Source organism: Martes martes (assembly GCF_963455335.1).
Source record: "Martes martes genome assembly, chromosome: 3".
In the NCBI taxonomy this organism is placed as follows: Eukaryota; Metazoa; Chordata; class Mammalia; order Carnivora; family Mustelidae; genus Martes; species Martes martes.
Window position 1 is genome coordinate 109,909,850 of NC_137890.1, and position 27,526 is coordinate 109,937,375.

Here is a 27,526-nt window from a genome sequence, read left to right on the forward strand (position 1 = left end):
CAGCCAACACGAGAAAGGCATCATCCCCTAAGGAAAATCAGAGTGATCTTACCAGAGAATAGGAGGATAGTTGCAGGGCCAGTAAAAGCAATAGACATCCACAATACTTTTCCCAACCAGTGTCATCTGTGACAGTGGATCTCACTGTTTAACCAAGGCTGGCACTTTCTATTGTGAGCAATAGAAACCTTCTGGCCAATACTTTGTTTATGCTCTGGTCAAGTTTATTTGGTTGCGATAAACAGAAGTTCACTCAAAAATTCAAATAAAATGGGAGCTATATGTCATGACACCTCATGGAAGAGATAGATGATCTCTGGAGTTAGGCATCAGAAAGTGAGGACCTAGGGTGTGTCTGCTTCATTCACCTCTCTCTGCAAATTAGTTCCTGGACCGAGTCACCCATTGCACACAGCCATCTCCCCATATGGCTGCCCCTAGCATCCAGTGTGTAAATCTAGGCAGTCTTGCTATTTAAGTCTTACTATTTACTATTTAAGGCGCTAACTACCTCAGTCTGTAGTATCCCACTTCTAATCATTGTGAGGGAGAATTTCATTGCCTTGGCTTGAGTTACAGTCTTGCATTTAATCAGCTTCACCACAGAGACTAAATTCTTAATTCCAGAGCCATACTTTCTTGGGTTAGTATAGCCAGTTTAAAGAGAGGCTAGAATTAAGAAGACAAGTTTTGGCTTTTCTGGTAACTAGTCAAAGCAAACATCTCCCTTTTGTCTAACGATGTTGATCATATATCTAGGCTCTTTTCTCACTAGGTCACTTGGCAATCATGAGGGGAGTTTCTCAATGAGGTATTGCCTGTGCTTGGATGAACCACGTAGTAAGTGGCAGTGATACACCTCCCCCATCTCCCACTTTAGAACCAAAAAGTAGCCAGTAGCACACCTCGTTTCCCTCCAGGGCATTATGGCGGAACATCTGGCAGTTGACATTCACTCCTATCCACCCAGCTCAAGATGGGACTCAAGTCCCATCTTCCTTTATAATTAGTGAATTCCCAGCACTAAACTTCTTAACCCAGGAGTCCATTTGGTCTTTTCACTTTTTTCCTCATGGTCACCAATGGCCTCTGAATTGTCAAAATTCAATGAGAACTTTTCACCTTTATCTCCCACCATCCTTCTCCTGCATCTGAAATGCTTATCCACATTCCTGATAACCTGTCTCTTTATTCTTCTGCAAACTTTGAGGGTTCCTTCTGCATGTCAGTCTCTTTTACTCAAGCTAGAAACTAGGAAGTCCTCCCTGGTGGGTTGACTCATCTTCTGCATCCAGTTAACAAATCCTACAAAATCACCCCTTTTTTCCATTGTCACAGGTCAGCTTCTTGTCTTTTTTCTTTCCCTAAAGCCTAATACTTTGTAACTTTACATAGGATTCAATATTTTGGGGTCCATTCCCTCGCTCATAAAATCAGGTTAATAGTATCTACTACCAAAGAGTTGAGGCTTGGTGTAAAGATTTAATAAGTTAGAATAAATAAAAATACTTTGAACCATGCCTGGCTTAGTGTAAGAGTACAATGAAGCTTAACTGCTATTATTACATAGCCTTGAGATAGCACTAATCACATTATATTATAAATGTTTGTGAGAGTTATCCAACACCTCCCCAGACTATAGGAGATCATGCTTCATGCATCATTGCATTTTCTGGCTGGAGAACAGTATCTGGCTTACAGTGGGCATGTAATAAATAGTTACTGAATAAGTGAATCAATATTTGTATTCTTTACAATATCCAGCACATGACAGATGCTCAAGAAATATGCACTGAGTTGAATTTGATAGAATTAAATGGATCTGGAAAGAATACAGAGTAAAAACTGCCATCATATTAGGTAAAGCACAATGAGTTCATTTTAAAGGGAGAGAAATTTCCTTTGGGACTCCTCCTTGGGGTCAATCTAAACTGATGCAAGATTCCACATTCCTAGTAAATTTAGAATTGTTTTCATCTTTTTTTTTTTCTTTTTTGCTCACCAGTTTCAGTTTCTGTGTCCTGTCAATTCTCTTTGTTTTCACTCTCATAGCATAGCTTAGTTCACCAACAACCTGGACTCCTGTTAACGTCTTTATCAGTAAGCTACTACTGCATAACAAACAAATACAAAATCTTAGTGACACACAGCACAAAGCATTTATTTCTCATATGTCTATGGATCAAGTAGCCTGGGGCAGGTTTTAGTGGACAGCTCTTTTCTAAGTGTAAGGTCTGACTAGTCTTGTCTCCTAACTGAGCATTTGCCTCAATCTGTGCCATGTGTATTTATTCTGGATCCCAGGCTGAAAGGGCAGCATCTATCCAGGGAAGTTCTTATCTTGGCAATAGCAGAAAGCAGTCAGGTGGGTAGAAATCTGTAATGCATTTTAAGGCCTCCATCTGGAACTGATACATTGTCATTTTTATTCACACTACATTGTCCAAAACAAGTCTATAGCCAAGCCCAACATCAGTGAAATGGGAAAAATAAGTGTTACCCACTGTAATGAGTTTTACCACACAGTCACATGGCAAAAGGGGTGAATGTACAAATCTACTTCAGAGGAGGGAAGAATCGTGAAAAATGATTACATTTACCACAACTCTATCCTGATTCTGGTCTTCATAACACCTTCCAAGGTGATCACATTAGCTTCTTAACCAATCTCCCTGTGTTCAATCTTCTCCACAATCAGTCACAATTGGTTATGAACATTTTGGCTGTAGGGGATAGAATACCTAGTTTAAAAGGACATATTATCTCACATAGTAGGAATCTGGAAAAATAATTGTTTTAAGTTTAGAATTTCAACAAGGTCATTGAGGTCTCAGGTTTTTTGTGACCTTTTTAAATCCTGTTTGCTTTTGTCTGCAACCTTGTTGTCTCATGGTGATAAGATTGCTGCAGTAGCCCCAAGCATCATGTGATTTCACAGTGATGTTCAAAGCAGGAAGAAAAAAGAAAGACTTCCTTCATACACCCCTCTTCTTTTATCTGGTAAAAGAGAGAGAGAGAGAAAGAAATCTCTTGTAGCTTCCCAAGTCATTTCTCCTTACATCTGACTGGTTAGAGCTATCTAATTACCCAGAGTGGCAAGGAAGGCAGAAGTCAATAGAGAATATTTTCAGGCTCTGAATGGACTCTAAAAACAAGAAGTCAGGAGGGGAATAGTGTATGTATAAGATATCACTGGTGTCTGCACACTTTCAAATAATTTAACCTACCTAACTAAATATTTAAAACTCTTATAACACTATCTTCATCTTCTTTTAAAGCTTAATACATCAAGATTTCTGTAAATAAGAAAGAGTGAATGCTTCCCTCAGCACATCTCATTCTTCCCACCATTCTCCCCATCACTGATGTGTTTGTATACTTTCCTTCCATATTCCCTAAATGGCCTTTTGTCACCTCTTTTATCTCTTCACTGGTCTTACTTTTCCTTGAGGATTTGTTTCTTCTCTGGAAAGTCTTCTGTGGGCACCAAAGGCTGGTCTGATGTCCTGCCACATGTTCAATAAATATTTGTGAAATTGATTTGAATAATAATTTCCATTAGATGTTTTTATACTTTATAGCAATCCTTCCAGACTATAATTTCTAGCCAATTTAAATTATTCCATCTGAAGTTGTGGGCTATTTTTCTTAAATAATAGTTTATGTCATTTTATTTTCCTATAGTGGTGGCTCACTTTTTTTGAACATATCTTTGTTACTTGACCAAGTATTCAAACCAAATACCCGTGATTATTTCCATTATGTTTGGGCTTATCATCTTTCTGTCTCTTAGATGAAAATGTACATTTTCATATTGAAATATATTCATGCTTTAGCTTTAATTACTTTCCTCCCTGCCAGGTTGTCCTTAATTCAAAGCCATCACCTTTTCTAAGAAATGGATGAAAAACATGACTTCCTTCAAGTCTCACCACATCCCATTTTGACTACCCCTTTGTAATATTTCACTTACCATTCTGTTATGCTGCATTTTATTTTTCTCCCCACTTGTACTACACATATTTTTTAATGTATTGAAGACCTCCACTGATGATTAAGACAGTGTCTTGAAGTCAATCATTTAGTAAGTGATATTGAACTTTTAGTATATGTCAAACATTGTCTACTTACTAGGGACCCAGTAAGGAAGGAAATAGGTGCAGTCTTTATTCTCCTGGGTTTTGCATTCTAAGCAGGGGAAAACTAATCAGTAAGCACATCAATCCAATATACTAGGCAGAGATAAGTGCTCTAAGGAAAGTAAAACAGGGAAGTATCATGGAGAGTTCCTATTGCAGTGGGGCCATTTTTAGAAAAGAAGTAGGTACTAAAGGCTACAAAAGAGACCTAGTGCAAGTTTCATGCAGAGCGCATAATAAGTGCAAAGTCCCTGAGGCAGAAGTGTGCTTGGCGTAGACAAGACTCAGTAATGTGGACAGAGTGGCTACAGGCAAGTGATGAGGGGGAGAGAAGAGACAGGGAGCAAATGAAATCAATTAATGGGTGGAAGGGCAGGTCATGTATTACCTTGGAAGTTGCAATAGGGAACTGGAGTTCACTTTGAGCAAGACAGGAAGCCCTTGAACTTACCAAGTATTTGATTCACCACCAGTAATAAACATCTATGCTGTTTTTAAAAAATCTGGAAATGGTGGTGATGATTACACAAGAATGTATATGTCCTTAATGCCACTGAACTGTTCATGTAAAAACAGTTACAATGGTGAATTTTATGTTATGTATAATTTACTGCAACAAAAAATATCTGAATCCTGTGGGCCAGAGTCTATGTTAAGCACTGGTGACTCTGCAAACACATAGAGCACATAGACGCTCCAAATCTGCTTTGAGAAAATACATTCCATATATCATAGATGTAAGTACACAATGCAAGGTAGTATAAATCGTGTTTCAAATGAGAAGACTAAGCTAGGATTTCAGAGTGTGTTCTCGGAAGCATTAGTCTGGAGTGATGCCCTTTGAAATAAAAGGATCTTACTCAAATAAGTTTGGGAAATCGTGCGTCCTCCAGGCCTTTGTGGAGATTCCCAGCGCAGATGGGCCTGTCACAGGCTGTAAAAATACACATGAAAGAAACCTGTTTAACTTTGTTTAACCCAACATTGCTAAACCATTTTGATCACAGGCCTTTTTTCCCCAAATTGCCTATCAACATCCTGAGGAACTGGTATTCCAAAGAACCGATGTTAAAGGAGACACAAAACCGAGAGAGGAAGAAAAGAGTTTGTGGATAAAGTGTGGTCAGAGCTGAGCTATAAAGGAAAGGGGATAGTTAGATGAGGGAAGAGGAAGGGCATTCAAGGCAGGAGAGATGTTAAGAAATCCACTTCAAAGTAGATCTCCTGGAACTTGCCTCTTCAAAGATCATTGACCCTCTGAACAAATCTTGTAAATATAAAATTATAATTTTGGTGATCATTAACAAGTTTCTTCTAAGACACTCAAGACACCAATTCATTAAGACTAATGACTTTGTAGAAGTTTTCTTAATTTGTTGTCATTATTTTATAAACAACAAAGTTATGCCCAGAGAGACTATAACTTACTCTGTCATCCCGGCCTAATCGATGGCAGAGTGTTCATTTTCTTTCTCTGGGCCCAGAGTCCTGTTCCATAAAGGAGGGTGTTATGGCCTTTGTATTTCTGCAGTAGACCCTTTGGAATTAAAGCAAAAAAATCGATTCCTATGCAAGACACAGATTTCAGCACACAGTGGATATGGAAACAGAATCAAATTAAAGAACAACGCAATCTTGGATTTTAATGAAGCTCATCTTTGTTTCTTTTGCAGATCAAATTTTTGGCTCTCATCTGCACACAGTGTGTGAACGTGAAAATTCCACAGTTCCACGGTTTGTAAAGCAATGCATTGAAGCTGTTGAAAAAAGAGGTGGGTAACTGAATATGCAGCAACTTCCCCCCATTAGCGCACCCTCTAAACAACCAATGCTCAAGTTAATGGTGCCACTTGATTTGTCTGGGAAGCCATGCAATTAAAACTTGACTTTTGTTAATCGGTTAAGAGGATCAAGTTTCTTATTAACTTCAGTTTGTTTTTACAATAGGGACATCAGTAATTCCCACTAATGTTCTTTTTTTTTTTTTTTAATATTTTGTCTGTCTGACATGCTGTTGATTCAATTGCAAACTTCTTGTTTTCAAGCCAGTGATAAAACATTCATAAAATATCAGCACTCACAGTGTTAGAACCCTCCTAACATTCATGCTGGTAGATGTTGTGCCAGAACAATTTTTGGTAAGCCCCCAACATTACCCAAGTGAAGCAAATAGCATTCCTACTTGCAAACAGTGATATCCCGTCTTCCATGTGTTTCTGTTCAGTATAGAATATGGCTGACTGGTTCTCCTGGAACAATTAACAGATGCACCTCCAGTGTTAAGACGACCTTTGAATCCTATTTTTCAGCTTTCTGTTTTTCATGAGAAATTATTTCATCTTACCACAGGGAACAAGACAAAACCCAATTGACTCATCATTTCTTTGCTGGTCTATCTGTGGGGTGTTTTTCCTTCAGACTATGATTTCATTCATTCAAGGTCATTTTCCCTGGAAGATACATACAGTAGATGCAGAATCTCGAAAAATGTATTGTATAAAAATGTGAAGCTTCATCACCATCTGTTACAAGTTTACAACATATTCCCAGGATCTAGGGGGATATATATCATGTAAAAGATAGAGGTGTTTTCAGAAAAAGAACTGGTGAATCTATTCCCATTTTCAGCTCCCAGTCTCTTAAAACAATAGAACCAAGGGGAAAAAAGTCTTTACCAAGTTATCTACTAGGAAAAAGCCATTTTAATTCTCTCAATGTTACCTGGCTTTATTATAGAAGCATAATAAAAATGGCCTGCAATTTCCAACTCCTGGAAATTCATACTTTAATTATACTGTAAGGACAGCCCTGGGATCCTATTATTCCCATATCAGTAGGGAATGAGAGAATAACAAGAAAGGGACGAGTGGGTAGGGAAAGTAGATAAAGAGAGGTGGCTTTGGGGGAAAGCATATCAACACATCAGAGAGGAGTCGAGAGCTCACAGAGGGCAGAAAACAGTAAAAGCAGAATGAACACAAGGAGAGCTATCTGTGAGGAATGGAGTCATTTGGAGTTTAGAGAGAAGTGCGTTTTTATTGCATGTTGCAATCTCATTTAATTTTATAAATTCATAATTTAGGAATAAATATTATTTAATAAGTACTTAAAGCCAAAATGGATCACTGAGAATGTTATAATGTTATTATTGCCAATAGCTGAATTATCATCATTTTCAGGAAATCTTCACCCACTTACTAATACTCAGCACCGACGGTGTGAGCACTATTATATTAGAGCAAATATCCGAATAGGACTTTGGGGGAGCTGTACATAATAAGATGTGTGCACATATAATAAAAGGACTCTGTACCTCTCTATTTACGTACATACCAGAGACAAAATGAAAACGCTGCTAGACACAGCCTAGTGGTGAGCAGATACCATAATACTGTAGAGTAGGAAATACCTATAAATAGAAACTGTATCTTCTGTTCATGGCATTTTGTTGGCGATTTTTAATAAAATAAGACAATGTTTTTGCTGACAGCAGCAATCATATCTGCATTATATTTCATTGTCCCGATGTTTACTCTTAAAATGAATTTGTAGATCCAGCACTAAACAGGCGCTAATCGCACATATGATTATTAAAATAACTCCTAAGCATTTTAATGAAACTCAAAGACTTTACAATTCCACAAAGCAACTGATAATTCAAAGCACTTTGGCAGTGTCAGCTTAAAGGAACTCTATGGAAATATTCAATAAAAACTCAGAGGCACAAGATAAACCTCTCCCATCATGGCAAGATTTACAAATGTGTACTTTTGATTATATTTTTCTATGATCATTTTGCTGGGTTAATATTCTCACATTTATACACCAATTCTGTTTACTCAAAGTGTTGTTTTTACTAAATTCTGGCAGAAAGCACCTTAGGACAGAAATAATTTATGTGAATCTAAGTCCAATGTTTATGCAGGCTTCCGATGACATTTTGTGCCGGGGTTGGTATTAGGAAGTAGCATATAAAGGTGCCAAGTCTCTCAGCACGGCTGGGACTCAGCATATCTAGAGCCCTCCTTCTAATGGCCAGATCCTCCTCCAGCCAAGATATTCAACTGCAGAGTCATGGGAAATGCTTATGGACCAGTTATAGGAAAGACACATTTAATGAAAAGTGTGTGTTTACTCTCAACAGTCTTAGGGAAATGGCCTCAAAACTTCACTATAGCAGGACACCGGGTGTTATAAAAAGATTTGTTTCCTTTCTCTCTTTTTCTCTTAAGATTATTTCCCCCCCTTTACAAAAGAATCATCTGTAAATTGTAACTGTATTTTTTTAATGCTTCTCACATGCTTAATTTTAAATGAAACAGTATCAGGAAGGCAGATTTCACCATTGAGTCACAGATTCATTGATTGATTGATTGATTGACTCATTCATTCATTCAGTTATTTGTCTTACTTGCTTGCAATTGACAGACCAAATTGTTCATGCTCCTATAGTCTACCAGGGAAAATCTACCCAGTGCTTGGCATAGTTGCATTCTTTAATCAACCCTAGTAAAGTGATATTAGTCACATTTTAAATTTTACATCTCACAGACATGCCTAGAAGAAAATCTATTAGTGAGCTGAATGTAAACCAATTTAGCGAATCACTTGTTTAGTGTGTTTCCTTATCTTGATTTGGTTTCCTTTCTTCCCTTAAACCACCAGAGCATTCTCCCCCTCACCGACTATTATAACCAGATTAAAGTTATTTCTGTGGTTTCTGACCTTGTCTGCTCAGCCTAGAGAACATACACAGAGCTTGGAGGGAAACTATAAAGGAGCGTGTTAGTCTTTAAAGCTCTTCCAAGGGGTTCGTTCACGCTCGTGTTGCCTTTACAGTTGTAGAGGGTGAGTAGCGTAAGCAGCCAAAGGAAAACTCGGCTTACGTTTTTTCTTCCAAAGCAGTTTCCGTGCAAATATCGAGTCATTGTTCAGCTAATGCTCAATACATCTGATAAAGTGACCCAAAGCCTGAGGTCATCCAGTACTTTTCTTTGAGGTCTGACGCAGCAAGCATGCAGAAGGAGGCATTGTGACATACTGGGAGTATGTAGACCTAAGCAGAGAAGTCCACCTTTCACTGCTTTGTAGAAGACTTTGTGTAGCGTAGGATGACCCCAAAGTGTATAGAAATTGCTTACTTAAAAGTAAGGTGAGCTGTATTGCTCAGAAGACAAGGGCTTAAGAGATGTGACTTCATGAATTTAGTCTACCCTTGGTGCAGTTGGTATTAAGACCTTAACCTGTAGTTCCCTTCATGTAAAGCGTGTAACTGACTGACTACTCTGGGAAGATGCGTCTCTGGGGAAGAGCCCCACACAGTACCTGGCATACTGGAAGCACTCAGTAAATCCTGGGTGAATAGTGTAACACGTACGAAGAGTTTGTTGTATTCCAGCAACAAGTAGGTCTCTCGTGCCTACCCATGTGTCAGTTTCCACACTGCCAGTTGAGAATCTAGAGGAAATAAACATTAAGCAAAAGGACAACTCACTGAGTACCAAACGATGATGGGTGTTATGAAAGAAAAGAACAGGTACTAGAAGAGAAAATAAGCCTTATAATATTCTTTTATTTAAGGTAAAGGGAGTTTGTTTGCTTAAACAATCTCATAATAGCGAGTGGGGCGAAAAGGAGAAAGGGCACAAAATTGCAGTTATATAGGATGAATGAATCTAGATATCTAATATACAGGCATGATGACTATAGTTATTCTAAGACAATGGATTGCAGGTGCTCTCATCACACACACACACACACACACACACAAATTAGTAGATATGGGAAGAGATGATAGGTAATTAGCTTGACTGTAATAATCACAGCAAATCATCAAGTGTACCTTAAATATATCCAATATACTAAATATATTATGAAATATTACTTAATACTAAATATACAATTAAATATATTTTAAATGGCATGATCAACCCTGAATAATAAACACATATTTGTCTGGCTTCAGCCTTCTGCTGAGAGCAGAAGTTTAATTTTACCTTATCTCCCAGGTTATTTTCCTCACATAGCATACCAATGCAATATAAGGAGTCGTTTCATTTGAGATATCTGAAAGACAGTCCTTTCCCGCATAACAATACCAAACTTTACCAAAGACTTTTTTCATATATAATGGAGTTAACTAAATGAATAAGCATATTTCTATTCTAAATATATTTTTTAATGTACCTAATATATGTTTGTCTATAAGGGAATAGGACTCTTTAAAAAGGTTAATTTCGTTTGGACAGGCATTCATCCTTTGGAATACGGTTTAACAACACATTCTTCTTCCATGCGCCTCGCCTCAGTCCTAGTCAGTATGCCCCCAGACTATTTACCAGCATTAAAATAACACCTGGAGATGGGTCACAAATGATGTGAATGTACTTAACACTACCGAACTATACATTTAAAAATGGCTAAGATGGTAAACTTTATATTATGTGGGAATTTTTTAACCACAATTAAAAATAAATGGTATCGTGTCTTGCAAATTTGATGGTTCCAGCTATAAGCTACTCTCGGCAGATGCTAATCAACAAGTTTGTCCTCTTTCTTTTTTCTGGAACTCAAAATACTATGACAAGAATGATACACAAAGTTACATTTTTGACTTGGTGCCCAAAAGCCACCCTGGGATCCATAACCTTGCTTTAAAGATTTAAGAAAGACCTTTAGTCTACTTCTGAGAAGGTCCTTAGCCTCGAAAACTTTATCTCTCAACTTGACTTCTTAGCAGCTGTTATATTTTTTTTGCTGTCGTTTGTTTGACAGGATCCAGTTATAGGTTCCGATGTCTGTTTAAAGAAACAAGGAGGCTGTTGGCTTTAAAATTCCCTCATTGCTTGTGTGATCAGCATTTTCCCAGGCTTTTCTACATAGTTTGCCAAGCAAAGGGACTGACCTTTTGTAGCAAACACTTTTTCATTTCAAAATGCTCACTTTGATTTTTGTCCCATTTTATGCTCATTCCAAACTGTTTACAACCCACTAAAAATGACTGTGAATTATATGTTTGTGTAATGGATTCCTTTTGTGGTCGGAGTGGAATGTTTACTTTGAACAATTAGTTATCTTTGGGTAGATTATAGCAACTTGGAAAAAGAATGGCTAAAATTATTATTATACCTTAACTATTTCTTTTTGGTAATTCCTCTGCTATTACATGAAGTTTGAGAGAATGTCACGTCAACAGGCCCATGGCATTGTAAATGAAATCTATTTCTCCAATGGGGGAATGTTTAGACATAATTGTTAATATTATACGAAGGTATAGTTATATACTAACCTAGGGATACACTTATCTGACTCCCAAAAATTCAGAACATCGAATATACATAAATACATGGATCTTTAAATACATAAACTAAATCCATGGATATTTATGTTATATATATGTGAGATTTGCATATTAGGTAAGGTATGCACATCTATGTATTTATTATACAAATAACAGACATGATTACAGCATAGCTATTATGCTAAGACATACCAAGCATTATACTTGTGAATATAACTTCCCTGATTCTCGATTCAGTGCACCCGTCTGTCTCTTGAGATCCTAGCAAGTGCTCACTTGCAAAAATAAAACTTTACAAAGTCTTTTCCCAGTGCCTGAGAATCCAGACCCCTAAGGTACAGATCAAATTGCCTTCACTAGACAAGCTTTGCTCCCAGTTCTGCTAATTCTGTGCTGTTCATTCTTTCCCACTTTGGGATAATCTATTATGGTTGGATCCAGGCACGCACGAAAGGCTGATACTTCCATGAGGAATGTGCAATTTGTACTGTTTAGTTTGTGACGAGATTCTTGAAAACTTTTATGATTCTATCTTGTTCCAGAGAGACTTCTGCTTGCTAGTTTTATAAGCAGTGAGTGAAAAAAAAGTAACAAAAACAAAACAAACTGATAAAAATTACATGCTCAAAAAAAAAAAAATCAAGAACTCAAGATAAGCACTTTTTCTTTTTCCCCAGAGAATATTTGTGGACTGGACAAAAATGTTTCTGAGAGCACTGACCTATGTGTTGCTTTTTTTTTTTTTTTTTTTTTTTAAGTGCTTGCTTTTCATGCCTAAAGTTAGGCATCCACAGTTAGGCAATTACTAAAGAACCGATCCTCAAAGAAGCTCTGTGCAAGTTAGCAGCGAATTCTCCTTAGGTTTTCTTTCTGAGTTAAAATTAAGTCCAGTTTCATGTTTTTGTGTTTTGTGTTTTGTGTTTTGTGTTTTGTTTCGTTTTGTTTTGTTTTGGTGCAATCCCAGCGACAGCCACCTTCCTGACAGCTATAGTGTTGTGCTGGGTCCAAGTTGGAATTGGCTCTTTGGGGTAATCTTGCTGGGGCCTCTGTGTTTGTAAGAAAGCCACATTCAGGGCTAGAGGGGAAGACAAAAATCAAAAAAGAGTAAACAGGAAGCAGCCAGCAAGAGTATAAAAGAGACACTGGGAAAAGACAACTGAAAGAAATCAGAGATGACAAGGTGGAGAGAGAGAAAAAAGCTGCATTTTGCAATTAAGAAAACAAATGTGCATAAAAGGGCACTCTTGTGAGGTCCCTTCAGGAAGAGAAGACGGTGATGGAGCCAGTTACCAAGTCAACTATGGTTACCTGAGACCTGCTTCTTTGTTTCAGAGAAAGGTGTTCCCACTCAAGAAAACACTTTTAAGTTTGATCCGGCGGTGAATGGCAAGCTTACCCTGAATGTTCACAAATTCTGTGTATACACATGGTTAGGAATCAACTCACTGTACATATTAGTGACATTTCGTGGATTCTGTCTACATCGAGCAGTACACAACAGTCTTATTATCAGAAAGAGAGCTTAAACATAACAGAAGTTAATGGAGGAATAAATGTGCAGTTCAATAACCAGCAAGGCTATCTAACGTATCCAGAAATGTGGCTCTGGTCAAATCAGTCAGTGGATATTCCCACACTTTTGCTTCCAGAATGCATGAAAATAAATAATATCTCTTCCCAGATAAAGCCTGAGTCTAATTTCTAACCTCCACCCCCGTTCCACCCACATGTTAAAGTTTAGGTTCTTACCATACTTTCCCTTTGAGTCAGTTGGAGGGAAACAGAGCCAAAATTAATGCCCTAGGAAATTAGTCTCTTATTGTGTGAATGGAGGATTTAAATAATGCAACACCTCCTCATGTCAAGATGTAATAGTCCAAAATATCCTATAGTGGTGTCATTTATATGATGAGTGTTCTGGGTCTGGGAGTTTTTCTATTATAAGCCCCCATATTCAGAAGCTAATAGTTCAACCATAAAAATAATCTTGGCTGAAAGTTGGCAGGATGTTTTAGCCTGGAAGCAAATGTTTACAAAATTTGAAAAAAAAAAAAATCACATGCATTTGGAAAGCTTTCAGGTTTTCAATAAAAAGGCGCAAAAAAAAAAAAAAAAAGGTAGACAGAGATTTTTTCAAATATTTGTTGCCCTGGGATTCAAAAATGGATCTGTAGTCTTTAAATAGAATTTAAAAAAAAATTCTTGTTGCATAATGTGAACCAACTGATTAAAAAAATAAATTATCAAAAAATTATCAAGCTCTTGCAGAGCGTCACTGTTTTTTGTGAAATAATCTGTTGTTTATCGGTTGAATGAGAATCTATACATTATATTTTTATAAACATTTCTCTAGGGATTAAAATTTTGTGATAATTAAGAAATTTTTAATTAATTCAGAAAGCTCTGAAGGAGAACAAAATATTATACTCTTTTGTGAGTTTCCTAATAAATAATGTTCCCTTTTAAAATGTCTAGGAATTTCTTTTTCCAAGGAATTTTCACACTTTCAAGTGAAGTGTGCCAACTTAAGCACTAATCTACATATATATTAAAAAAGATCTGATCTACATATATATTAAAAAAGACATACAGATTCCAGAAGTAGTTGAGTAGGTCCATACAATTGAACATGGCATCCTCTGTAGAATGTTCTAGAGTAATTTACTCATCCCCCTGAAAAGATGCAGGTCTTACAGATTCTTCTAAATTCTGTGAAAGGTTATCTTACAGTCTGTGGAATTCGAAATGTGTGTTTCTTGGGTTCAAGTAATCTTTTCTTTGTTAGTTTTCCACCTTTTTGCCGAATTTTGTAATTTTCAAGCCACTTTCTATTTTTAGTGCAGGCAACAACAACAACAAAAAAATCAGGAGCAGGACACTTTGAGAGGAAAAACTGCAAAACAAAAATAGCTCTAAAATGATATTGCCAGAAGAGTTCTTGAGCTTATAGTAGATTGCAGACCCAAAATGTAAAATCACACAATTTTTAATTTAATAATAAGAATGTCCTGAGTTTTAGAGTGAAAGCACAGCTTACAGAAGAAAACTATTCAAAACGTTACCCTCACTCCATCCTGTGTTACTTCCTATAGAGAGCGTGGATTTATTTTTAACTTTTCACAGTACCAGGCACATAATGGATTCTCAATAAACGAATTAATAGATAAATTACTTTCAACATTGCCTAAGTCTTTGTGGAAAGTTGCACATCATTGTTACAGCTGCATATGGTTGAACCTTAAAAAAAAAAAGAGAGAGAAGTCAATGACCAACAGTTGATTGAAGGCAACTGTATGATTTGCATGGTTTCCCAATCTGTTTTCTAAACATGTAAACCATTCTGATAATAGTATATTATGTTGTTCTAAACGATATTCTTTTCTATCTATACCCAGCTACACCAAACATTTGAAGGTATGTTTCCTTAAATATTTTATGTTCATCAGTTTTGGGGGACTACATTTAAGTGCACCATGCAGCAGCTAATAGAATACGCATTCTCTACTCGTTTCGTCAGAGGAAGTCATATCCCATTAGACATTGTTTCGGCACCAATAGCCTGCTGTTTTTAATCAAGTAATTGAATGGCAACTATGACTTACAAGTGACATGCCTCAGAATAGTCAGGAGTAGGCGTGGGTCTCAAAACCACACAGAAAGTAGAGCACCGTAACTTTTCCTCTAATTCCGACTTGGACTAACGTGCTGCCTCTGTTCTGTGTTAGTTTACTTCCTGTGAGCATCTCACCTTCTTGGTTCAGTGTTTATTTTTTACATAAACCTGAGGAAAGTTTTATCCTGATGATAATCTCTTGAGTTGAAAGAGTCTGTCAAAGAATTTGAAATAAGATATATATACATATATATGTATGTATATATATATATATATATGTATGTGTATATATATATATATATATACATATACACACAAATATATTTATAGTCAACTACACAGACTTATCAGTTGAAAACTAATGAAGACAGGCTACCAGTACTCTAAATTCTAAATGATTTTGCTATTGGATATTGATTTCATTTTCTCCAAATTTACTTTATGACAGAAAAGTTAAACTCTGCTGACATCATGAAAAGCCCTCTAAAGACTTTAAATATGTAAGTGCCATTAGAAAAGGACTGTTATCTTTCTTGTCTTTCAAGTGATGGTTTTCTTGTTATGTTTTGCATTTTTACTGTTTGGGCTAACTTAACTCTTTAGTGTCCCCACAGGGCGGTAGAACACCTAGAAGACAGTATTATAATCACTGTAGTAAGGTTTCTTTCCTTTCATCTTAAAGATCAGCAGTTGGCCTGTATTTGAAATTGCATGGCATAATATTAGAGTCCATGTGCTTAGCCCAGAGTTTGACAGCATAAGAAATGTGTGTTTTCCTCTGGATTTAATTCCTGACTCCAGGATTTCTCTAGCCATTCTTTCAGTGTAATGTCAATGATACCAAAACCTTCAATGATTTCTTCAATGACTTCAAAGTTCCTATTTCAGAATGACTTCTCAAGCTATGTCTTTCTCAGAGATGAGATCTAAGAACAGGCCTTCTTGAATTTTCCTCCAGCATCTCAAACTCAACTTCTTCAAACTGCGTTTCTGACTTTCCCTGACAAACTTATTCGTCCTTCTTTATTCCTTAACTGAGTCAATGGCATCATGGCCTGTTTTTCCCATTCTTTTCTTTCTTTTTTTTCCCCCTCTGTTCTTCTAAGAAGAAATATGTTGGATATTTTCTCCTGTTCTCCCTATTTACACAGAGCATTATTCTCCAAGTCTAATAATATCTCCTTTCTTGCTATCTCTTGAATTTGATTCTTCCTTTCATATGCTATGGGTTTGATTAGAACCCTGTAATCTCTTTTGAGAAAAACCTCCTAATTAATATCATTGTCTTTGTTCTGTTTTCTGTCCAGGCCACCTTTTCAATCATGACAACATTATACCTCTTGAACACGAATAGAATCGTGTTATGCCGTCTTCAAATATCTCTCCAAAGGTTTCTTTTTTCCATCAGGATAAACAAAATTCCATCCTAATTATCCCCATAAGCATATGACCTCTGTCTATTGTCCAGCTTCACATTCTCATAAGCTGCTTCCTATGTTCCAGGAATATCAACCATCAAGTTTTTCCGAAGGTTGGTATTTTCCCATGGGCTGTCTAAGAACCATCTCTTTGCCCATCCATCTGCCAAATTCACATTCATCCTCTTGTACATCGCACAGGAGTCCCCTTCTTCAAGGAATATTCTCTGATTTATATCCTCAACCACCCCTCTATGGTCTCTTGAACATTATTAGGATTTCTTTCTGGAGTGTTCCAGTGACAGCTTTGCTCTCCCCAGTATAGCCCTTATTGCATGGGGCTGTGAGGGCTGGTGTCTTTACCTGTTTCTCTATCTAAAGTATGAGTCCAAGAGTCTAGGGATTGTGTCTGGTTCAGTTCTGTCTTATCAGTGCTTAGCATACCAAAGCTGGCATATGGTACAGGCTCAATTCACGATATATTATTAAATGGATGAATAGATGGATATTATCCAAAATTCCTTTTCATCCATCTATCCATGTATCTATCCATGTATCTATCCTTAGGGAATCAAATCCTGTAGGCTGAAGATTCATTGAATTGATAGGGGAGATAGTGATTAGATAACACTTGAAGCATAATTTTAAGTCATATTATCCAGAAGGAAGAGAAACTACCTTAAAAGTGAAAGTAAGCATTTTTTTTATTGTTTGCAGCATGGCCAATATGTATCTACACTCATATCAATATCTATATCCATATCTATATCTATGTGACACACCATATTAGTAATAGTCTACAATAGGATAAGATAAGACAGAAATAGAACAATGACTCTGGTGTTCAGGACAGGTTTCAGACAAAACAGACTTTCTTATCCTTCATAGGGTAAAACCAGTCTCTCAACACTTGGGTTAAATTATTTCGTGAACCTGAACCATGAGGGATTCAACTAACTATAGCCAAGTTTGATGCTTTTGAGATCTAACAGTATCATAAGAGTAGGACTATCGTCTTTCTGGTTCAGAAAATTAGGTTCTTTTATATGTAACCCTCTGGGCATCATGCCTACTTCCCTGTAAGTTTGTGTATAATTTTTCCCATTATCACCCCCTAGGTCTCTTTCACCATCACCACTTTCCAGGCATCTACCATCCACTGAATAGCCATGTTTCTGATTATCTTTTCCCAAATGTATTAGCTTGCATTATTTAAGGCTGAATCTCTTTTTATTATTTCCTGCTCATATTTCTAAACTCCTTAAGTCCATTTGTATGATTCTTTTGTCTTCACAGATGTCCACAGTTCCTCCCAATTTAGTATCATCAGCAAATTTAATTAATGCTCTGTTTACCTCTCTTTCTAATGAAACCAGTCCCCTGTTTCATTTCATCATTCAAAGTAAAAATATATTGGCAATAAAACAGTCCGAAGAAATGTTCTCTCACTGTAGGAGGGGAAGTTCAGGATAGAGCAAAGAACCATGTGGTGAGGAGTGGACAGGGCAGCAGGGTGGTGAGCTAGTTTACTATTGCCCTAAAGCAAAACCTTTTTCATAGCAACCACATTTGGCAGATTGCTGGGTTGGTGCTGGGGTGTGTGTGTGTGTGTGTGTGTGTGTGTGTGTGTGTTCTGAAAGGTAACTATATTACCCTAACTGAGGGCTTTTTACTAAAAATATATTTATTGATACATGAAAAGCATATTTAAAACTATTTATACAAATACAAGTGCAAGCTGGTAACATTTAATCCATAGTGAAGCTACAAACCTAGATATGGATACATATATCTGAATATATACAGACTCACAACCATTTTCCTTTGTCTTTGTCTAACATTCACCACTGTCTAAGTTTTTATCTTAGTTTTTAATTTGATAAATGGTTCAGATCCAAATTACCCATTGGGTTTAAATCAGATTCCTTATAAAACTTAGACTTATAGAATAAAGAGATTTTTTATTCAATTGTATTCAATAGACAAATGTCAGTAAAAGAAATATTTTAACCTCTAGAACTTATAGGCTAGAAAGGTGAGCTTCATCACAGGAAGAGGTTTTACTTGTCAACACTAAAGTGAGCAAGTTTATGTTGAAAGAATTACACCATTAGTCTTTGAAGATGTGGCCATACAGATATGGGTGATTTACATAAGGAAAACAAAGATTACATTTAGTAAACACCCACTATGTGCCACATGCAATGCTAGTACTTTCCAACATGAGCCAATACTATACACTTAAAACCTATGTTACTTACTACCTGATATTCCATAGACTATTCCAAACTCCAGTAAAATTTCAGAAGTATTTGCCATGTTGCACATGAAAAGCCAATCTTTGAAATATGGATCAATTAGTATAAATCTATTGACTCGACTCTAGAGGAAAAAAAAAAACAACAAAAAACCCTTTCAGGTTTATGCTCTGATTAGGATGGACAGATGGTAGACCAACATCTCTATTGGTATGTATAGAAGGCAATGCACGTTCTCAAGTGTTGAGATGAAGGCTGATATATACTTTACATATAGCACAAGGTCACCAAAGATGTTATCACCAAGAGATGACGGTAACAAAATAGTGACTGGGAATACTGTTAAGTAGTCACAGCCTCATATTGTTTTTCTAGTGAGAAAAATCTGATGCATAATGCATTCTTATGCGAGAATTTTCTCAGATGCCAGGACTTTACAGGCATAACTTTCATAAGCTTTAATGGGAGTTTCCTGCCAGCACCTGTTACAGTATGGAGTTCTTACTTTTCACACATAATCCAAGACTGGCTTGGAACACTGACTTGGAAAAACTAATATAGTGAAACCTTCTTATAATGTTTCCTCACATATAATGTTCATCTTTTAATTCTTGGTCTGATATATGTATGTACATGTTTTCCCTTCAAATTCTTTTCCCACCAGAAAGGCTTTTTTTTTCACAAGCTTTTTATGGGTAAGATCAGAATATATATTTTAACTGGGTAAACTACTAGAAAAGATACATAAGGGGGAAATTTATTAGGATAGAAATTAAACTAATGTTAAAAGTCAATTCTTCCTAGCTGGAAATAGTTCTAGAAACACTTTGGATTCCTAAGGAGCGGGTAGAAGCAATTAGAGTGCCGTGTGCAAAAAACAATCACCATAGATCCAAAACAAGGATCATAAGTCAAAATAATATAGTTTGGCCATATTTTCCTGTGTCTTTACAGAATGAAATATGGGAAACTCTAATATTTAAAATAATATTGCATTTAACCCTGTAGATAAATCAGTAGGGTAATATTTTGTATAAAAGAGAGTTGAAAAGAACTCTCAAAATTTCATATTTTTATAATTAGCTGCCACAAATTGTATTACCAAAACAAAGAAAAAAATAGTATATCTGTTGCACTAAAACTGTTGGAGATTGCAAAGAAATGCCGTTTTATGAACAATAACTTTCCTTTAAAGGTGTTTGAAGTCTCCTCTTGTTTACTATTTCTAACATTCATGCCATATAAGAATGAAAATAGAACTTTCTACTCAAAATCCTGAATCATTTATTGTCTTTGTCCCATTTGACGGCATGGTGGGCAGAGGAAATGGTTTTTATTTGTTAAACATTTTCAAATAGTGAATTTGAGTTCCATATTTATAACAGGATATTATAACTAATGTTGATAAGTTGAGTTAAAGTTGGAAGGAGACTGAAATCCCGAAACCATAAAAAGACAATGACAAAGCTGTGAGTGAAATTTGTCACACGGGAAAAACAGGGGTAGGAACAAGGACAACTCCAGGACAGCTCAGGATGTAGTTTGGGTTCTCATTTGCTCCCTTCTTTTTCTTTGCTAGATTGTTACATTACTCTGTAATGTCCCCTTGAGCACTGTGTCTGACCTCCAACACACTCCTCCTGGCAAACCTGCCTCAGGAATACCATTTATACCTTAACCTGAAGTTCAGACATCCTTAAAACTCTTTCAAGTGTTACCTTGAGTACGGTTGTTTTAAGAGATACCAACGATTTAGCATTAAATGTCTTTGTCTCCTACTAGAGTCTTTTCCAAGCACCAGGGAAGAAGGGTTTTATTCTGCTTTGTTCTTTTTGATAAGGCAAAGAAAGGTAAAAGGAGTTATACTGACACCTGTTTAAGGCATGCTATGTTCCCAAGCTTAGTATCTTCCTCCTCTCTAAGGGTTTTGCTTATAGCATACTTTGTTCTAAATTTGGGCAAAATAAGGTCATTATTTTCTTTTGATATTATGGCCATGAATTAATAGAAGTGCATTTGTTTCTGGTCTAATAGTCTTTGTTAGGGTTTGTTTGAAAACTTGAGAGTAGACTGGGAATCTGGGACCTCATGAAGCCGCCATCATTCAGGGCAGTTTGTCTCCTGCTGATGAGTCTTAGGCTGAGTTACTTGGGGAGACTTAAGGTCACTGCAGGGTTGAGAGGTTTTCGATGGAGCCAGTGGTCTTAAAACAGGCAGCTTCACACACAGCGCAGGTGCAGAAGAACGGCACGGTGGGAGGAGTCTCCAAGACCGTTTTCTGCAGGCATGGTGCCGAAAGAAGAAAGGCCTGATTTGCAGAGATCTCTTGATTCCAAGGACAAACAATGTATGTCTTCACAAAGTTTCAATCTGTAGAACAAATCCCCCCATGGATTTATATAAGCTCAGCTCTGAAACTCAGTTTAGAGCATTATATACTCACTTACGTGAAAAAAATCATTGTATAAGTTGTCTCTGAAGAAAGATAATTTATTACACTTTTCACATGATAGAAAATTATGATGATAAGGGTAAATTATGTTTAAGGATAAAATGTGTTTAGACAGGCTGAAAAATGTACTTTCCTCTCCGATATCTTTAAATACAGTAAGGTATTTCTTACCATTTCCCTGTATCCTGGTATATCTGAAAATAGAAAATCCAGGCCGAGTAAGCATTTGGATAGTGACAACTACCTTGGATTAACTTGAAACTAATAGAGGACACCCACTTCCCCTTTCTGTTTCTTTCCTGTTGTGTATCACGCTTGCTCTCTTATCCTCTATCTTTGCCTGTCCCATACCCTACACAAGTGAAGTCTTGTTGTACTTTCTGTCCTTGTAGCTGAAATCTGCTGTCAGGACAACACCGAATAGATAAATCTGCACTAAAGTGCACGTGATCAGTGAGGTTTGATGTGAAATCCTTCCAAGGGATTTGAAGACAAAGGAATAAAATTCTAATTGCACAATTTTAGACATAAGCAAAATTGTATAAAAATTGTCACTTTAGGACAGAGCTTTTATCCCCAAACTTCTGAAAAGATACTGTAAGTATAGCCTCTGTAATTAATGTTAAGACTAACCTTGGGGACCGATGGGTATAAAGTCCAGGTCTCCAAATTGACATTTTTCATTTCTAACTTCTGCAGCACTTCAAGAGTCAGCTAGAGTGAATTATCATGGATTTTCTAAAATTCTTAAGATTCAAAATCTGCCAGCCCTTAGGGAAAATGGGGAAATTGAGACACTATTTAAATTTCATACAATGGAAAACATGAGATATATTTGTAACTTGGCTTCTTACCATTTAGAAAATTACATCTATGGGATAGACATTCAATAAATATTATATTAATGAACATGAACATATGTAGCACATCTTAGTTTAATATACCTTCTTTCTATAACAACAGATCAGAAAGAAATGATAGATGCTAAATATGCATACACACACAGAAATAGTTCAATAAGACGTTTTATGTAGACTTACGTGACAAAATCCTCCAGAAGCAGGAAATCTGGTTTGTATTATACCAGTGCTAGATGAGTTTAAGTAAGGGAACAATTGGTATTGGAATGTCTTTTTTTAAGTCAACAAGTAATGTTTTGAGTACCTGGAGTATGTGCAATGCTTTACTCGATGGTTAACAGCCCTCAAGTAGTAAAGAATGAAGCTGAGGAGGTAGGTCTCTCCTGTACTACCAAAAGGACTTGCGTTACCTCACTTCTTACGGAGTGATGGTTGAAGCTAAAAAGCCAAGCCCGATGCTAGCTTTGGGTCTTTATCTCTGCATTTCTTTTCGTACAAGACCTACAATCATGAATGACAGTGCTACATACTGTCCAGCGATAGTTAGAGCTTCTAATTAGGGGAAGTGATTATGTCTTTTTGGCTCCGTCTCAGAAACCTTGTATTTATATTTTCAGGCCTGGGTGTGATTTGTCTAATAATAGAATAGTTTGTAAAATACTTAAATTTTGAGATTTCTACTGTGTCTCATAAAGATTTGGAATCTGATATCATGGGTCTTAAAGCATGTTTCAGATAAGTTAGAGATACGCAATAGAACATTCAAGGATACTCAGTAGTTTTATCTCTCAGTCTTTTTCAAATGAGCTTATAGGAACATAAACCCATAATGTAACAAAGAAATGTAATCTATGGCATGATATTTTGGTAATGAAATAAATATCATTATTGTTTTTGTTTATAATAAATACAAAGTCTTCATATGCATATATGTATACATATGCACACATACAAAATAGTCAGAAATATATAAAATAATAAATAAAACCGGAATCATTTTTATAATCCCACCATACACAGATAATTACTATTAGTAGTGTAATGTATAATGTATATATAATACATATACCATATAGCTATATATAGTGGATTGCATAATATATATATTATATATAACATTTTGCATAACTGAGGATATAATGTGAAAACTGAATATATATCATAATGTTGTTTCCTTCTGAAGTTGGCTATAGAGCACATACTAACCTGAGTGTATTGCTCAGATGTGTTGCACGTGTGAAAATATTAGAGATTGCAAGTGCCATTGTTACTAACTCATCAATCTCTGTGCAGGATTCACCGTTAGTGCCTCAGAACAATACTAGCGCTATAGCTCTGTAATATCTGGACCGTGTACTCTGTTCATTGCTGTAACTCCAGTGCCTACTACACTTTTGCAGTATAATAAGTGCTTAGTCAATGTGTTAAGTGGTATGCAAAGTTGGAGTTCACCAACTCAAGGTCTTTCTATCCAGAATATATTGGAATTTTGCTTTCCCTCTGTTGAACGACAATTTAGCACAGGTCCATTGGCCAAAAAGGGAGGATTGTGTGCTAGCCGCATCTCTCTGTTTAGCAGAAGTATTAACAATACCCACATGATACTCTCTCCTGTACTAACAAAAAGAAAATGATAATCTTATTTATATTTCCTGAGAAAAGGAAGTTTAGTCTTTTTAGTCTTATGACCAGGAGCATCTTCTTTAACTAGAGAGGAGTCTAATGGCACCAGAATTTCTCACAAGTTTGTCCGTGATCTAAATAGGACTTTGATAGTAGATATACTCAAACACGTTTATAGTATATTTTGCCTTTGTGTCTGGAATTCTGCTTCCCTACCCCACTTTAGAAGCAGCAACCAGAAGGGTTCTTTCTCACCTGAATGCTTAGCAGAAGCAAACCATCAAAACCCTCCAGGAAGTGGCTAGCTAAAGGGTCTGAATTAGAGGCACCTCCCCAAAGAAGATCAAAAGTTATGCTCCACCAACACAGAGACACTGAGAAATGGTTGAATGTGTTCTAAATTAAACTGCCCTGGTGGTGAGCAGAGATCTGCCAAAATCTTTCAATTAATCACTTTTACCTTCAGGGCAGAGTTAGGCTGAGAGTATTTCAATAGGTTTTTATTGGAACAGGGTTATTTCAGATATTAAACTATGTTGCACAAAGTAAAAATAATGTTATTTTTAAGTTGCTACTCTTGTTAAATAAAAGTTGGCAGGCAGTCTTGGGGTCTGTATTGTGTCTGTGTACTTGTGTATGTGTGTGGCTTTTTTCTGTGCCGTAAGCCTCATTGATTTAAAAAAGTGAACAGCAATGAATTAGGTGGTAAACATATTCATACAATCATTTTCATTAATAATATGTTATAAATAATAGAAGAAAGGTTTTAAGTGTATAATTCTGTGCGACACAATTGAGACATTTTTTTCCTACATCTTCAGCAGTAAGTTAATTAGAATCACCTGCATTTCCTTGGGTGGACACCAAATGGATTGCAAACAAAAACAGATTAAAATAGCTGCTGGAGCTCATGGCATACAGATGACAAGATTCACAAAAAGGACAACGAGGCACTGAAAATGTTCGCTTTTCAAACAATTTTAGAGGAAATTTAGCTCTTGCAACTTCTCAGTAAAAGCTGCTTGTAAGTGTTTTGCTGAAAGACTAGAACAGCTTTGTTTCTGATCCCTTGATGAGTGAGAGAAATGTTTAAGAAAGATCACTTTACAGAGAGATTCAGGCTGAAATGCGATGACTGTGATTCAAGCCAAGCCAAAAATTACAGTTCAGAATGAAAGGGGAGGGACGTGGTTTGGGAATCCATTTTCCCACATTCCTGAATCTCAATCATCCCAGCCAATGTTTTAAAAAAGTCCAATGGAAAACAATGAGGTCACTTTGTTTAGATGTTTAAAAAAAAAATAGAGGTGGGGGGATTGAAAAGAATGAGAGCAAATATATGAATTTTAAATTATCTATTTCAAGTATAATAGGATTAAAGGCTAGATTTTATGTAACTCTTATGACTTCATCACCAAAGGAACCATTTTTCAGTGTTTTCTTCTTGTTTGTGTTGGTAAGCTTTTTAGTGTATGCCATTAACTTATGGAAAGTTTGTTGCTAAAATTTTTGAAAGAAAAAGCGTGCATGGGCATGCTCTACAGATCATTTCCTTCCTAAGCGCCAAGCTTTCCTTAGCAATAGCATCTTCAGGAAGCTGGCTTTCTTTCATTAAGCCTGCTCTACCTATCCCACAGCAGTGGTCACCCATGGCTGTTTGAAATTCACCTTAGGCTAAAGCATTTGCTTGCAAACTACCAGATGATAATGGCTGACCAAATTAGTCTGTTCTTATTACTCCTATTTATTTTAAAGAAACACTCTGAACAAGTCACAATACCAAAAAATGATTTATTTACATCAGCACGATCATTGCAGAACAATAACAATGAAACTCAAACATAAAAGAAACTCAGAGTATGAGATGCAATGAACCAAACACAACCTTCCACTTTAATATCTTCCAGATACATGAAGTTTTTCCTCAAGATGAGAGCTCTCACTTAATCATAATCAGAATCATTGGCCAATATTTATCTGTAAGACTAAGAAAAGAGAGAGAGAGAAAGTAAAGAAAAGAAAGAAAGAAAGAAAGAAAGAAAGAAAGAAAGAAAGATGTAAGAGAATTTATCAAAAACTATTTCCAGGTACTTAACTTTCCACTTTGCAGAAGTCATTTCAGTTCATTACCTTTTGTCCTGTCAAATCAAGGACATTGGGTTTCCTATTCACAGGCAAATTCAAGGTCTCTTGGAGATCCTTCTTACCTTGAGATACTTACAGAATGAGTCTAACATTGATATAATTCTATAAACCATATTTGTGTCTACCATCCTACAGTCTTCATATTGTTAGGTCTCAAATTCTTGGCTGGGTTTAGACAGATATGGAAGGATCATCGTTAAGACATGAGGAGCCACACATGGGATGCCATCCTTAGGCTCTCATTTCGTTTTACTCAGGTTTTAAGGAGGGTATACAAATGACTTTCACCCATATCACACTGGCATGATGTAACTTCTTTTCCTTTTGTTTTTATCCTTATTTGCCTATCAATTAGTAGTCTGTACATTTAAAAGCATAATTTTAGAGGTAATTGGCTCAGTGGTATGTCTAAATGGAATATGAGCTGAATGAAATGTATGGAGGTTATATGCAAAAATAAGCCTAATACATAAAAAGAATTACAGCAAATGGAAACCAGGATCTAGCCCTCAGTACTGATGTGAATTTTCACAGGACTTTTTATAAACTGCTGTCACTTTTCTGGACTCTGATGGTATGGATAAGCATCTCCAATTCTGAAACAGTTAGTGAAATATATGATAAGAACTAAGGAGAAATATAAGGAGAAAATTCTAAGAGAAAATTCTAAGAAAATTCTAAAATTCAGAGGACAGCACACATTGAGGAGATTTGCATATTAAGGAGGATGGCTTTTGTGTCTCTGGTAACATTTAAAGAATTTGTTGTGATTCTCCTATACCACTCAAAGTGTCCAATGTCCGACTTAAAGGGAACTAGAGATATGGGAAACTAATTCAATAAAGGGTTTTCCAGTTCTTTTCTAACAGTGTAACTCTATACAAGAATAATAATAATAATAATAATATTTAATAATAGTAGGGGCACCTTGGTGGCTCAGTTGGTTGAGTGCCAGACTCTTGGTTTCTGCTCAGGTCATGGTCTCGGGTTGTGGGAGGTGGGGCTTTGAGCTCAGCTCCAGGTTGGCTTGAGAGTCTCTCTCTCCCTGTGCCCCTCACCCTGCTTGTGCTCTCTAAATACATACATACATATGCAAAATCTTCGAAAATACTAAGATGAATACTTAAAAGTTAAGAAAGTCAGCCATCTGCCACTCCCATCCACAAATACTAGTGCCATACATCTTTTCAAGATATAAATGATACAATACAGGACCACCAAGAAACACAAGAAGTAATGCTCTTAACACAGGATATTTTGTCCTTTTCCTCTCCCAATTTTAGTTTATCTTCTCAGATGCTCAAATAGAACAAAACTGATTAAGAGGTCAAGCCTAGGCAAATAGCAAATATGAATAAATGAATGAGTGAATGAATGATAAATACATATGTAACTATTTCTGTCTAGGATCCTTAACAATATTATTTCCTAGTGTAACACCTTAAACAGATGTGAGTTTGGCGGGGAGTAAAGGAGGGAGACATGGGAGAGTAGTATTTGATAATGATCCTAACTACATAATTGTTCAATGAATAGTCCTTGAAGAAAAACCAACATCTCTCCTTCTACTCCAAAATTCTATGTTTGATAACATTTTGTCCTTAGTACCATATATTATTTACTCTGTGCTCTTTTAGCTTCAAGACATTAATTTAAATCTGGAATTTGGTCCTTATTTAAAACACTAGCTATATAAACAATATAAAATAATGTCACAT

The 27,526-nt window shown here is 36.3% G+C and overlaps 1 protein-coding gene across 1 annotated transcript in view; it reads left to right on the forward strand.

Moving 5' to 3' along the window:
* The window catches only part of ARHGAP15 (Rho GTPase activating protein 15), a 601,263-nt gene that overhangs the window by 371,181 nt on the left and 202,556 nt on the right, over positions 1 to 27,526 (forward strand). Inside the window, exon 10 of the mRNA XM_080798365.1 lies at positions 5,813 to 5,911. Coding sequence (XP_080654491.1) covers positions 5,813 to 5,911 — 99 coding nt within the window. The remainder of the gene's footprint in view (positions 1 to 5,812; positions 5,912 to 27,526) is intronic.